Below are 14,815 nucleotides of genomic sequence, written 5' to 3'. Positions count from 1 at the left end.
CGCTTAGGCAACCTGGTATAACAAAAGAACTTGGCTTCAGCCAGACTGGCCTGAGTCCATGTGACCTCAAATAAGGTACATAACCTCTTGGAACTTGGGTTTTCCACCCATAAAATGGTAGGGATAATATTTCGTTGCTCAAATGTGTGGGGAGGATTACACGACATGACATGTAAAGTCCTGGAAGCAAAAGGGGTGGTAGAAAGGGAAGCTCAATTCTAACTGGGGAGAAGAAAAACTGCTCCCGCCTCGAACCCTGAGCACTCTGTGCTTCTGGAAAGAAATGAGATTAAGCAGACGCTAACAGAGAGCGCCCCTAGGGGCTAGGCCTGGGACAACACCCTCTACTTGATCTACTTTATTATTTTTTTAAAATATATTCGATTGATTTCAGAGAGGAAGGGAGAGGGAGAGAGAGCGAGATAGAAACAGCAATGATAAGAGAGAATCATTGTCGGCTGCCTCCCGCAGGGCCTCTAGTGGGGATCGAGCCCGCAATCCGGGCATATGCCCTTGACCAGAATTGAACCTGGGACCCTTCAGTTCTCAGGCCAACGCTCCATCCACTGAACTAAACCAGCAAGGGCTATTTAATCTACTTTAATCCCCACAACGGGAGGAGGTCCTACCCGTTACATATTTACACCTTATAGATGAGGAAACTGAGGGGTAGATGTGAAGCAACCTGCTCTAGAACCGGATTTGGCCTTCTGACCCTGAGCCCATGCACCTCAGCAGGACGCTGAAGGAAGAGGAGGGAGGGTGGTGAGAGATGTTCTGCAGAGTTCCATGTCTGTGCTGGGTGGAAAAGGCAGGGTTTAAGGTCAAGAACAATTGCCCTAGCCCGGCTGTCGTGGCTCAGTGGTTGAGCGTCGACCTATGAATCAGGAGGTCATGGTTCGATTCCTGGTCAGGGCACATGCCCGGGTTGCGGGCTTGATCCCTATTATGGGGCATGCAGGAGGCAACCAATCAGTGATTCTCATCATTGATGTTTCTATCTCTTCCTCCCTCTCCCTCTCTGAAATCAGTAAAAATATATTTAAAAAATAAAAAAGAACAATTGCCCTAGTGGGATTGGCTCAGTGGATAGAGCATCAGCCCACGGGCTGAAGGGTCTTGGGTTCGATTCCAGTCAAGGGCATGTACCTGGGCTGCAAGGCTCGATCCCTGACCCTGGTTGGGGCACCAGAGGTAACCAACCAATGTGTCTCTCTCACATCCATGTTTCTTTTTGTCTTCCCTTCCATTCTCTAAAAATTAATGGAGGAAAATATCCTCAAGTAAGGATTAACAACAAAAACAAAAAAAGAACAATCAACTCTTTCCCCCTCCTCCCACTCACAGCTTTCCTGACTGGAGGCCAGGCACTGTCTCCTACCCTGGTTTGAGAGGGTCTTTCAGGCCCTAGTGCACAGCCCACAGCCCCTACCCTGGAGGGCTACCCTTCCCTTGGGAGCTAGAGAGCCAGCCTTGGGGGAGACCAGGGGTAGCATCAGCTGGGAAAGCTCCAGGGAGCCAGCAGGGCAGGACCACACAGGAAAGAAGGGAAGGGAGTCATGTGTGGGTGCCCTGCCATGGTGACATACTCATCGGATGACCCAGGGAGCCCTGAGGAACGGTGGAGTTGGGGCCTGGAACAAGCAGGCAAGGGTGGAAACTTGCAAAGCACAGGTGTCAGCATCACTCATCAGTCTGAACTGAGGCAGGACTATTTTTCTAAAACAAGCTAGTATCCAGAATTTAGAAATGAAGGAACAGCCCCTGCCACCTAGAAGTTGCCACTACGGGCCTCCCTAGCCTCCTCTCTGGCCTGTCCACCTGAGATGTGACGGCAATTTGGAAGCCACAGTTGAAGGTGATCCGCCTGTTTTGTGCATTGGGTTCCCGGAGGCAGCCACTTGGGCTTTCCATCTGCCATTTTCTCTATCTGCCATTTGTTCTCCATCTGCCATTTTCTCCATTTTGCCAATTTGCTTCCTGACACCCAGGACCATGGGAGTAATTAACACTCAAGAAGACAAGTGTCTGGTCCTTTTTTATAAATAAATATATATATATTGATTTCAGGGAGGAAGGGAGAGAGAGATAGAAACATCAAAGATGAGAGAGAATCATTGATGGGCCACCTCCTGCACACCCCACACTGGGGATTAAGCCCAAACCCCGGCATGTGCCCTTGACCAGAATCGATCCTGGGACCCTTCAGACCGCAGGCCGATGCTCTATTCACTGAGCGAAACCAGTTAGGGCTCTGGTCTTTTTTAAGAAAGTGAAAACTTACTGAATGATACTTCAGCAAACAAAACAATAATTTAAATGCTTACACTTTTTAAAAAACCACTTGAACCCGTTGTCTTCAGCATAAAATGGCCAGAGCATCTGCACGTGTATTTCGTAGTTGGCAGTCCTAAGTCTTGCGACCTGTGCTCCTTGGTTGTCCTGCGCCAGTGGCGGCAGCGAGGACTATAAAGTCCTTTCTCCTCTGGGAAGCTTTTCCTGACTTCGGGCCTCGCCGGGCTTGTGACCTTGTTTGTGCCCGGCGCTCAGGAACCTGTGTTATGGTGGTCGGTGCCCTAGACTGCCAGTTGCAGGAGACAAGGTGGTGTCTGACTCCATAGGGTGCCCCCACCTCCATAAACGCATTGCACGACTGGAGTGAACTGAAGGCGGGAAGTGTCGCCGCCACCTCCGTGCATCTATTTCTAGGTCTCAGCCCTGGGCGGGTGGAAACGCAGAATGCCGTTCGGCGGTCTCCAGCAAGGAAAGGGTTAAGCCACCCTCTCCCCACCCCCCAAAAAAGGCGAGGGGAAGAGTCCGGCAGAAGGTCCTGTTTACGGCAGCTGCCGGAGTCCCCGCGGCCCTGGGAGAGGCGTTGCCGTGGCTACGGGCCGGGCGCCCGCCAGCTGCGGATGAGCTCACTGGAGCGGCGGGGGCGCGGGGCGGGACGGCGGGCGCGCGGCAGGCGCTGAGCCGCGGGGCGGACGCGAAGGGGACGCGGCTGCGGGCCGAGCCCGCCTTCACTCGCCCACGGCCGCGGCGGGGCGGCGGCGACGCGAGCGCAGAGAGCTCAGCTCTTCCAGAGAGGCCCGGCGGATCCCAGGGCGGAGGGCTGCGGGCCATGGCGCCCTGGGCCCCCGCCGCCTGCAGCCCCCGCCCACCCGGGCGCCGGGAGCTGCGCCTCGGAGCCAGCGGAGCCGCGGCCCGCCTGGAGGTAGGACCGGGCCGGGGGACAGTGGAGGGGACGCGCTGGGGGACCGAGGAGGGGACGCGCCCGGGGAAAGGGAGGAGACGGCTGGAGCTGCCTCAACCCGGAGCTGGAAAGTGGCTGTTTGCAGACCACAGACTGGGTTTCTTTCCCTTGTGCGGACGTGGGGACCGAGGCGCTGCAGCCCGACCTGCAGGACGTGAGCAAAGTGCTGTCCAGACGTCCTAATGACTGGGCAGAGCACCCTCCTTTCTCGCAGTGTTGGGTCCAAGGGGACGTGAGCTGACGAGAGAGAGAGAGAGAGAGAGAGAGAGAGAGAGAGAGAGAGAGAGAGAGAGAGAGAAGAAAAGAGAGAGGAAGAGAGAGGGAGAAAAGAGAGAGAGAAGAGAAAGAGAGGAGAGAGAATCGAGAGTGGTTGAGCAGCCAACCCTCCCTCGCTGTAGTCAGAATTTGCAGTCTGGGGAAAGCAGTAAGGAAAAGAGGATGGAATGATCACCTTTCTCCCATTTTCCCCCTAAGGATGGGGTTGGGAGCCCATGGAGTGGGGGAGGGGAGTCTCAACGCAGGACGGAATGATATTTAGGAGTGTCACAGAGGACTGGATTCAAACCGCCGAGAACAGCCAGATCTCAGCTGGGGAATCCTGGAATGAGGGGAGGGTGGGGAAGTTGGGCAGTGCCCTCCGTGGGGGCACAGATTGGGGCAAGGGAAGTACGGTGACTGCTTTAACCGGCTGGTGCTGGGGAAGGAGCGCTCTAGCTGGTGATGAGATGTGCTTCAGGGGTGTGACTTCTCTAAAGCTGTCAAGTACACAGTAATACTAGTAATGGCCCCGGGAAATAGGGTTATAGTAGGCACTCTCCAGTAATTTTGTTATTAAACTCTTACACCCTCGGTGGTTACTACATAAAACAAAAGAACAAAATCCTTTCTGCTTTCGTTGTCAGATATCAGACACACCAAGGAATGAAGTAGAATACCTTTAGGGTATCTGCCTGGGATGGAGAAGAATTCTGCCAGAATTCAAGGGCAAACAGTGGCTGTTTTGAGGAAGGGTAGTGAAGAGGCTGCCGGAGAGGCTGGCCTACAGTCCTTTTGTTCCAGAGGATTTGAATCCTGTCTGTGTCGTACATTCATTGACTTAACATTTCTGTGTGCTAGGCCTTAAGGACACAGTGATAAATATCTCCCTTCCTTCCAGGAACTCACCATCCTAGCTGGATAGTCAAACAAAACATTAAAACCAGTTCTGGTCTCTGGCCTGGTTGTGAGTGCTGCATGCCAGGACAACCCAGGGCAGGGCCACCCAGCTCAGGAGGCCCACAAGGAGGTACTATCGGGGCTGAGCCCTGAAAACCTCTTCCCCAAGCAAACAAATCTGGGGAGGTGGTTTCAGGCAGAGGAAACTGGCATGGGCAAAGTCACCGACAGGGCGGGAGGGGGACAGGCAAGTGTGGGAAGAATTCATGTAGTGTAGTGTAGTGATGGGCTAATCGAGAAATAAAGAGGTAGAATGTGGTGACAGGCTTGGACACAGGGCGAGATCGCTTAGAGTGACTAAAACTCAGTGTGGAAAAGTCCGGGAGAAAACACAGCAAAGCAAAAAGAATGGGTATTTTGAATGGCCTGAATTTAGCAGATCACAAATTCATTGTCACTTGGACAATGAATTTGGCTTTAAATTTTTTGGCAGCATAGAGACAAACAAAAATACACTGGATTGCACAGTTTTGGATTTGGGACAACAGAAAGCATACAAATTAATTTTCAGAACAAAATTGTTTTCTGTAATTTTTTTCAACTGAGAATTGGTCATGTAGTAAAGACTAAAGAGTGGCGTAGAAAAATGTATTCCTGCCCAACTGGCTTGGCTCAGTGGTTGAGTGTTGACCTGTGAACCACGAGGTCATGGTTCAATTTCCGGTCAGGGCACATGCCCAGGTTGTGGGATTGATCCCCAGTGTAGGGAGTGCTAGAGGCAACCAATCAAGGATTCACTCTCATTACTGATGTTTCTATCTCTCTCCCTCTTCCTTCCTCTCTGAAGTCAAGTCACCGAGAAGGAGGGAGCAGGAAAATAAAATTCCACATGACTCTCTTTCTGTATCATCTCCCTGTAATGGCTGGGGACATACTGCATTTCTGTGGGAGACTGAGTGTCAGCTCAGGCTTGAGGGCAGTGAGGGCCCTGGGAATCCTATATGGAGGAGCCATGATCCCTCAAATGTAGGAAGAAGTGGCATCTACTTTGAGGAATGTAGAGAGCAAAGCACCCAGGGTGCCCAACCCTACAGGGTGAAGCAGGCACATTATAATATGGCTCCTGGGTAGGTGGGCTGAGACTCTGGTCTGGAGAAGGAGCCACACAAGGGCAGAGTGTGTTGGGACAGCATCTGGCAATCCTGACCGAAGGGAAATGGGGAGAGAGGGAACAGCATTTGAGGATACCATTCAGATGGACGAGTCCACTTCTCCAAGTGGTCCAGGTCTTCCTGCCCTCAGATCTGAGGTTAAGCCTGCTTCTTGGGGGTGGGGAAAGGGTGAGACTCAGGAGACCAGAGATCCACTTGGAGAGAGGCCAGAGAGGGTGGAATCTTGTTTGCTGCTACACAAGGAATGTTATAGAAGAACGAGGAATTCCAGCTAAGAGCTGACAAGTTCTGCAGACCCAGCCACAAATCTCCCAGCCAGGTCCTTCTCTATGATTTCTGCAGAAGAGACAGACCAGCAGAATCTACGTTAGTGTGTTCCTAATGTGCCTTTTAGTATAAAGTTTAAACCATTTCTTGCCAATAATAGATGCCTTAAATCAGTGGTCGGCAAACCGCGGCTCGCGAGCCACATGCGGCTCTTTGGCCCCTTGAGTATGGCTCTTCCACAAAATACCACGTGCGGACGTGCACGTACAGTACCCTAATTAAGTTAATAACAGTGTACCTACCTATATAGTTTAAGTTTAAAAAATTTGGCTCTCAAAAGAAATTTCAATCATTGTACTGTTGATATTTGGCTCTGTTGACTAATGAGTTTGCAGACCACTGCCCTAGACCAAGTAAATCAAAATATCTGAGAATGGGCCCTGCTCATCAGGACTTTTGAAAGGTCTCAGGTGATTTTAAGGTATGGCCAAGTTTGAGAGTAGCTGCTTTAACAATCACCTAGAGGGCTCATTAGAGCAGGGGACAAAAACCTTAGAGTCCAAAAGCAAGGATCCCATAGAATTTTAAATTAGGAAGCCTGTTACTCATATTGAAATCAACTGCCTAATAAGCCTTCAACATCAAGATCTAAAGCCACCTGAACAGGTATAGATAAGGAGGCTGGTAACAGACACATTTATATGAAGGTGTGTGTGTGTGTGTGTGAAGCACTTTTAGAACAGAAACTCTCAAAGGATAATGACAAGGCTTCTGCTGTTCCATCTGTCTGGTCTAATACTATTGTATGCAGTGCTGCCCTGCAAGTCTTTCACTTGTCCTTTGAAACCTTTCTTAAGTGCTGAGCCTCCGACCCATGGGTTCTTCCCACTTCCCTCCTGATATTCAAGTGTATTTGTTCTCTGACCCGTGCCTTCTAAATTGGAAAGAAGCTAGAAGAATTAGTTTGCAATTTAACATGCGTAAAGTCTCAGTCGGAAGGAATGAATCTTGCCTGGCCAGTGTGCCTCAGTGGTTGAGCATCAACCTATGAACCAGGAAGGAGGTCATAGTTCAATTCCCAGTCAGTAGGGTTCGTGCAGGAGACAGCTGATTAATGATTCTCTCTCATCATTGATGTTTCTCTCTCTCTCCCTCTCCCTTCCTTTCTGAAATCACTAAAAAAAAAAGGAATGAGTCTATAAGGGTTGAATTTTAGCAACTCCGACAAGATAATTGAAAAGGTATTTTGAAAGTTAGAGCCTTTCCCAAGAACCTTCAAATATACCTTGCAGGTAGCTGCTTCTTTGGCTATGGGCAAAGTTGATTCAGCCTCCCTTACTGTTTCAGGAACCTCAACCCCTTCTTTTTTGCCTCCCAAGTGACCACAGCTGACCCCTGCTTGTGCCGTGTGTCACACACAGGTCTGTGTCCAGGTATGGATCCTTCTTTCTTCACCAGAACCAGGCAGCCTCCACACATATCCCAGGCTCTCTTTGAATCCCCCACACTGGCTACCTAACAGAAAGACTGACAGGCACATCTTTCCCTTTAATTACAGGAGGCAGGTCACTGCTTGGAACTGAGTCAAGTGATTAACACAGTTTTCTACACTTGATGGCCAAAAGACAGCAATATACCCAACTATCTTTTCCCCTTGTGTTAAAATCATGGTCTGATTTGGGCAAAAAGTTAGCCCAAATAACTGTCTACAAGTTAAGCTCTTTGTCAGCTGGAGCCCAGAGTTGCTTTGTCTTTGGTCTCCCTTTGACATTTTTTTTTTAATATATTTTATTGATTTTTTACAGAGAGGAAGGAAGAGGGATAGATAGTCAGAAACATCGATGAGAGAGAAACATCGATCAGTTGCCTCTTGCACACCTCCTACTGGGGATGTGCCCGCAACCAAGTTACATGCCCTTGACCGGAATTGAACCTGGGACCTTTCAGTCCGCAGGCTGACGCTCTATCCACTGAGCCAAACCGGTTTTGGCTCCCTTTGACATTTTTGTCCTGGGCGTACAGTTGGCTAAAAGAGAGGTAAGCCCGATACCCCTTTTCCTAACTGGCTGAACTACCAAAAACCAAGTTATCAGTTTTTTCCTGGCCTTAGGGAAGGAAGGGGTGAGTCACCCTCACAGCAAGTTTAGGAAAGAGGTTAGCTTCCCTCAGCAGTGGGAAATCTGGAGCGTCCATGCTGCCTTCCAATGTGAGAGTGAGCTGGAGCTGGAAAGTGGGGTCAGGACAGGAGGCCTTGACCATAACCATGATTGTTCTTCCATGGTATCCAGGCCTCCCACGGGCTGTGTGTCTTATCAGGAGGGTTTGTCAGACCAGTTCAAACAGAGAATCAAATGTATTTTGTTTTGTTTTCCTTAAAAGTATACTTAAGATTTTAAAGATTACTTCTTTATACATATTTTGTATATACACATCTATATCATAAAAGGCCTGTGGTCATGACGCCGTAATGGCGTCGCAACCAAACTAGCAGTGGCTCTTGCGGCGGGCGGGCGAGGCACCGACAGTGTCTGCTGAGTGTGCAAGGTGTCGCGGGGCGACAGACATGTCCCTGATGGCAGGCTAGGCCTACGGGACCCTACATGCACACAATTTAATCATGCACTGGGCCTCTAGTAGTTACATGTAAACTATGAAAGTTATGTTTGTATTGAACCGTATTTTGTGAGAGTAATTCCATGTGATACATACATGGTCCTCTCCTTCTTAACAACTGCCTAGTGTTTCTTTGCATGGATTGACTTCATTTGTTTAACAAACTATCTATAGGGTGTTCCCCAAAAATGTATATGCACTTTGAATGATTCTAAAGTCAGTGTTTATTAACATGCAGGTCATCTTCAAAATTTAAAAGAATCTACAGAAATGAATAAATTTTTTTGACAACACTTGTTTTCAGACAGATGACCATTCTGATTCAGGCACTGCTGATAGCACAAAGCAATAGAATTGTAAACATCAAGACATCAAGAATCATTTTGCTCAGTATTTGTGTGCCCTCAATTAGTTGACTGTTGTCAATTTTGTACTATATCTTATATGTGTCCCCATAAAAAAAAAAAAAAGCCTAGCCTGGCTGGCGTGGCTCAGGGGTTGAGCGTTGACCTATAAACCAGGAGGTCCTGGTTTGATTACTGGTCAGGGCACATGCCCAGATTGCAGGCTTGATTCTCAGTGTGGGGCATGCAGGAGGCAACCAATCAATGATTCTCTTTCATCATTGATGTTTCTATCTCTCTCCCTCTCCTGTTCTCTTTGAAATCAATAAAAATATATTTTTTAAAAAGTCTAGTGACACTTTAGGATAAATTTTCTTTGTTCAAAGTTTAATCTGGCTTCGCCCATTATTTCAAATCAGTTAAACCTGAAAAGGAGTGAGATATTTATGAGCAATTGGTCATTTCTGATTTTAGCCACCAGAAATACTCTCTGGTACTTATTCCATAATTTCTGTAAGTTAAATTCCCAGAAGTGGAATTGCTAGATTAAAATAGATTTCAAAGCCAAATGCATGTTGAATATATTTGTGCCCAGTGATGGATATTTTAAAAATGAGATTTCTGATACCCAGTTTTTTATTTATTTTTTAAAATATATTTTTATTGACTTCAGAGATAAAGGGCAGGAGAGAGAGATAGAAACATCAGTGATGAGAGAATCATTGATTGGCTGCCTCCTGCATGCCCCCTATTGGGGATCGAACCAGCAACCTGGGCATGTGCCCTTGACTGGAATTGAATCTGGGACCCTTCAGTCCATAGGCCAACATGCTATCCACTGAGCCAAACCAGCTAGGGCCTGATACCCAGTTTTTAAAAAATTGTAAAATATATTACCTCTTGCCTTAGCTGGTTTGGCTCAGTGGATGGAGCGTCGGCCTGCGGACTCAAGGGTCAAGGGCATGTACCTTGGTTGCAGGCACATCCCCAGTAGGGAGTGTGCAGGAGGCGGCTGATCGATGTTTCTCTCCCATCGATGTTTCTAACTCTCTATCCCTCTCCCTTCCTCTCTGTAAAAAATTTAAAAAAAAAAAATGTAATATTCCTTTAAAAAAAATAAAAAAAATAAAATATATTACCTCTTTCTTCCCCAATCCACGTTCCCACTCTAGTTCCCCACTGAATTTACTGTGCATTTCTTTTTAAGTTGATATGAAAATTAAAATTCATAGTGTGGCACATTCAAAGAGGCAATCCCTTATTTTGAGTTTTGTTATGGTAAAAAAGGCAACATGTTAAAATTAGAGTTCCTAAGGTTTTGTTTTATGGATTGTCACCCAACAAATTGCCCAATTTTATCTCTTGCTCTTGGTTTCGTGTTCCCATAACCTTGATCCCACATCACCACGATTCCAAATATGGTGTAGGCTGAAAACTGGGGTTGGTGGGTAACTTACCCACAAGAGCCAACCCAGTGGAATAATCTAAAGTGCCTCCTTTTTCTTTCATACTTTCTCCTTTCTCAGTAAGGAAGATGTAAGCAAGACTGAATTTGATTTAGCATTAAGTTCTGTGCAAATCCAGTGTGGGTAATAGCTAGGGCAACCATGTACTAGTATACACACTGGGACACTGAATGATAAGTGATCCAGATGCACTGATACAGGCAGACATGATTTTGAACCATCCTCTGTTAATCCTCACCAGAGGATATTTTCTCAATTGCTTCTCAGAGATTGGGAAGGTGGGAAGTGGGGGAAGAGAGAGAGAAAGAGAGAGAGGAGAGAAACATCAATGTGAGAGAGACGTGTGGACTGGTTGGCTCTTCCCTTGACCAGGAATTGAACTTGCAACCCAAGTATGTGCCCTTGACCAGGAATCAAACCCGAGACTCTTTGGTGTGCAGGCCAACACTCCACCCACTGAGCCACACAGGCTAGACCCCGCCCCCCCCCCCCCGCCAGCCTTTTTTTTTTTTTTAATATATTTCTTTATTGATTTCAGAGAGGAAAGGAGAGGGAGAGAGAGAGAGAAACATCAATGAGAGAATCATTGATTGGCTGCCTCCTGCACACCCCCCCTCCCCCACTGGGGATCAAGCCCACAACCAGGGCATGTGCCCTTGGCCGGAATCGAACCCAGGACCCTCCAGTCCATAGGCCGACGCTCTAGCCACTGAGCCAAATGGGCTAGCCACCCGCCCCCCTCCGCCCCCCAGCCCTTCTTAGCCTCCCTAGAGTAGAGGCCTGAACCCAGGGAAGGAAATGGGTCAGGTGGATGCCCAGTGCTGCATGTGAACTTCTCGTCCCCACTGAGTGAGTCAGAGGAGAAGGGTACTGCTGTCCCTGCCACCATGGAAAAAATAACAACTGACTGCCTCTTCGCAGCAATTTGGAACCATTAGAACAGGACGCTTCTATGATTTTATTTGTGCTTCTCACATCCTTGGGAAGTGCAGGCTCGACCTCCTCAGATGACCAAGCAGAGGCATTTGTATGGGATCATGCAGCAAATTAGTATTAAAATGGACCATACATGATCAAGGGAGAATTGAGTTGGGGGAGAGGCTGTAGAGCTCTGATTTGGTCACTGGACAGGAGCACTGAGCTGCCTGAGACACAGAACTTGCATCCCCTGCAGCTGGAGTGGGACCAGTTTCTCAGCCACAGGCTTGGTCAGGGTGGTGGTGGGAAGGTGCAGGACCTTCCCACAACAGCTGGCCAGTGCTCCGGCTTCTGCCAGGCAGTGTCTCCAGCTCTCTGGGGCTCAGAGTGATTCTCTACTTAATACTCTGAGCTGTGGGTGAGACTGGTTCAGATTTGGAATGAAGTGAATGGTCATCCAACCCCAAGTATGACTGACTCCCTGGCATCTTGTGGCGACTGTCATCCTTTACATCTGGTCCATTTCATCATCTCCTGGTGACAATCAACAGACACACATAAGCTCCCAGGACATCAAAAGGGGCCAGTGCTCTCTGTTTACCCTCCAGCTGTGCTGGTGCATCTAATGGGGTGGGAAAATATCAAAGAGGAGAGAGCTAGATGCTTCCCAAAACCACGAGACTTGGTGAGTCCAGTACTGTAGAGACAGTGCCCAGAGAGCTTTTAAGTCCAGGTTCTCCTTTCACCCTGAACACAGGGCCACCTAGGTCCTGGGACATAGAGGAGAGAGATGGGGACAAGGGTCAGAGAGGCTGCTCCTATGTACACACACAACCATGGGCTCAGACTGCCAGTTGACTGAAGGAAACTAGGAGACTGCTGCTTTCAGGATGGGGAGATAGAGCAACTGGAAGAGCCAGCCCCCTGAGGCAGGTCTTCAGGTTCTTCTCACATCCCTGGAATCTGGCTTTCATCCCTACCATCTGCTGAGACCTTATCACAAGTTACTACTGCTGCATCTAGTGGCCAGTTGGCTGTTCTCATTGTTCTTGAGCTCCACAATGTAAGCAGATCAAGGGTGATGTAAAACTGGCTCTGACTCATCTGTGCCATTCCCCCAAAATGCTGAAATGCTTCCTGAGCACCTTACTGTCCCACCTTCCTGGGACCTGCTAGACCTCCCACCAGGATTCAGCCATTAGAGGATTAACAATAAGGCCATTCTGATTGGCTGATGTCCAGGCCACACCTTTGTTAAGTATTTTGAATATTGCCCAATCTGAGACACCATCTGTTTTGGTTGTCCTAATTGTCTTAAAAAAAAAAAGAGAGAGATCTTCACTGATTCTTTTTCTTTTCTTTATTTCACTCAAAATGTGTTAACTTTTTTTGTTATATATATATCTTTATTGTTGAAAATATTACATATGCCCTAGCTGGTTTGGCTTAGTGGATAGAGTGTCAGCCTGTGGACTGAAGGGTCCCGGGTTTGATTCCAGTCATGAGCACATGGCCCGGTTGTGGGCTTATCCCCAGTGCAGGAGGCAGCCGATCAACGATTCTCTCTCATCATTGATGTTTCTCTCTCTCTCTCTCTCTCTCTCTCTCTTCCTCTCTGAAATCAATAAAAAAATATTTTTTAAAAAAGAAAAGAAACTATTACATCTGTCCCCCATTGACCCCTTCTAGGGCCCCTCTTCCCCTGGCCTTCACCACCCTATTGTCTGTGTCCATGGGTTATGCATATATGCATACAAGTTCTTTGGTTGATCACCTCCCACCCACCCACTCTTCCCTGCCTTCCCTCAGAGATCTGCACTCTGTTCCATGCTTCCATATCTCTGGATCCATTCCGTTCATCAATTTATTTTGTTACTTATATTCCACATATGCATGAGATCACGTGATACTTGTCTTTCTCTGATTGACTTATTTCACTACGCATGATACTGTCCAGGTCCCTCCATGCTGTCTCAAAGGGTAAGAGATTCTTTTTTACTGCTGCATAGGATTCCACAGTATAGATGTACCACAGCTTTTTTATCCACTCGTCTACTGATGGGCACTTGGGCTGGATATTAACCTTTTATCAGATGTATCATTGCTAAATATGTTCTCCCATACCGTGGGCTCCCTTTTTGTTTTGATATAGTCCCATTGGTTTATTTTCTCCTTAGTTTCCTTTGTCCAGGAGATGTATCCGTAAACATCTTCAATTGATTTTTCAGGATGGTTCTTCTGTGTTTTAGTTGTATTTCCAGTTTGTCCTGGGAGAGTGCAGTGTAGCTTTCACTTACTCTGCCGCCATTTTGGTGATTCTTTTTCTTCTCATTTAACAAGTATTCCCACTGCAGTCACAGCAGACCAATATCTGGGCTAGACACTGTAAAGGGATGAAAATAAGTGTAATGTGTGTGTTCAGCCATCAGACCTCACTGTCTAGTTGGCAGGCCCAGATAAAGAAAATGAGTCAAGAGCTGAGTCGCAGGGCAGTGTAGGAATAACCCCCATGGCTCAGTTCTCCACTAGCTTCTTTTTCGTCACCTCTTTCAGAGAGCTCATTCGTGCTCTCTGGTTCTCTGGCTCTCCAACTTTACATCTCCAGGGTTGTTTTCACCACACCCTTAGATCTTTACCTTTGATTGTCTGTTGTACAGGTTTCCTCTTAAATGTACCATTTTAAACCTTACCATGTCCCCAAGATCTAAGATGTAATCATACCTTCATCATGTATCCTCTTTATTTTCTGAGGGTAGCAAATCTTAACTGCTCTTTCTTACTTTCAGAATATCCCAAAGCCTAGTCCTCTAACCTTTTCCATCTTCTTCTCCATGGTCCCCCCCTTCCATTCCCACCCCCATCCCACATCCCCTAGATCCAGTACAACCAGTCGGTCTTTGTCATGGGCTGGAGCACCCCTGCTTTTCTTCATGTTCTTGCCTCACCTTGAACACGTCCTCCTTCCCCAGCTATTGGAACCCAGTCGACCTGTAAGGGCCCCCCTACGCTACTTCTTTGAAGGAGTCCATGACGCCTCTGACTTTCCGTGCTCACCTCTAAATTCCTCCAGTTTACACTGGTTCCATAACATTTACCACTGCACTTCAATTTAGTCCTTAAACCAATCTGACATTGTGACTTTTGGTAAACATGTGTTAGGCACTTCCTGGGCTCATCTTGTCTTTTTGTCTTGAACAGTTGCAATCTTTTATTGCCATTTGGTTTTGTGTGTGTGTGTGTTTGTTTGTTTGTTTTCCTGTGAGGACCTTCCTAGCTGTAGAGAATTTGTATGAGTTTACTTGAGCCAAAACAGGACAATTGCCAGGAAGCAAGATCTCAGATGCTTCTGCAAAATGACAGTTTGCAGTTTCTTTTGTGTATTTGAAATTAAGGAAGGAAGGTTAGGAAGATTATGAGAAGAAGATGGGAGAGAGCAAGGCAGGGATTGGATTAAAGGAGAGTTAATAAGATTATGTGCTCTCTTGAGGGCAGTCACTCTTCCAAGGGGTCTGAAAGAGAGGAATTGCAAAGGTGTGTTAACCTAGACACACAGAAACAATGGACAGGGCTTGGTTAAGGCAAAGATAAATCTTTTATTAAAAATTTTTTTTTATTTCAAAGCAGAAG

The 14,815-nt window shown here is 47.3% G+C and overlaps 1 protein-coding gene across 1 annotated transcript in view; it reads left to right on the top strand.

Annotated features, from left to right (window-relative positions):
- Positions 1 to 2,912: 2,912 nt before the first annotated feature.
- DENND2A (DENN domain containing 2A) overlaps positions 2,913 to 14,815 on the top strand; it is a gene marked incomplete at its 5' end in the record, with an annotated part of 104,163 nt that continues 92,260 nt past the window's right edge. Inside the window, 3 exon segments of the mRNA XM_080665272.1 lie at positions 2,913 to 2,966; positions 2,968 to 3,169; positions 3,172 to 3,214. Coding sequence (XP_080521398.1) covers positions 2,913 to 2,966; positions 2,968 to 3,169; positions 3,172 to 3,214 — 299 coding nt within the window.

Source organism: Plecotus auritus, assembly GCF_963455305.1.
Source record: "Plecotus auritus genome assembly, chromosome: 4".
Lineage (NCBI taxonomy): Eukaryota > Metazoa > Chordata > Mammalia > Chiroptera > Vespertilionidae > Plecotus > Plecotus auritus.
This window is presented reverse-complemented; position numbering and strand designations above follow the sequence as displayed.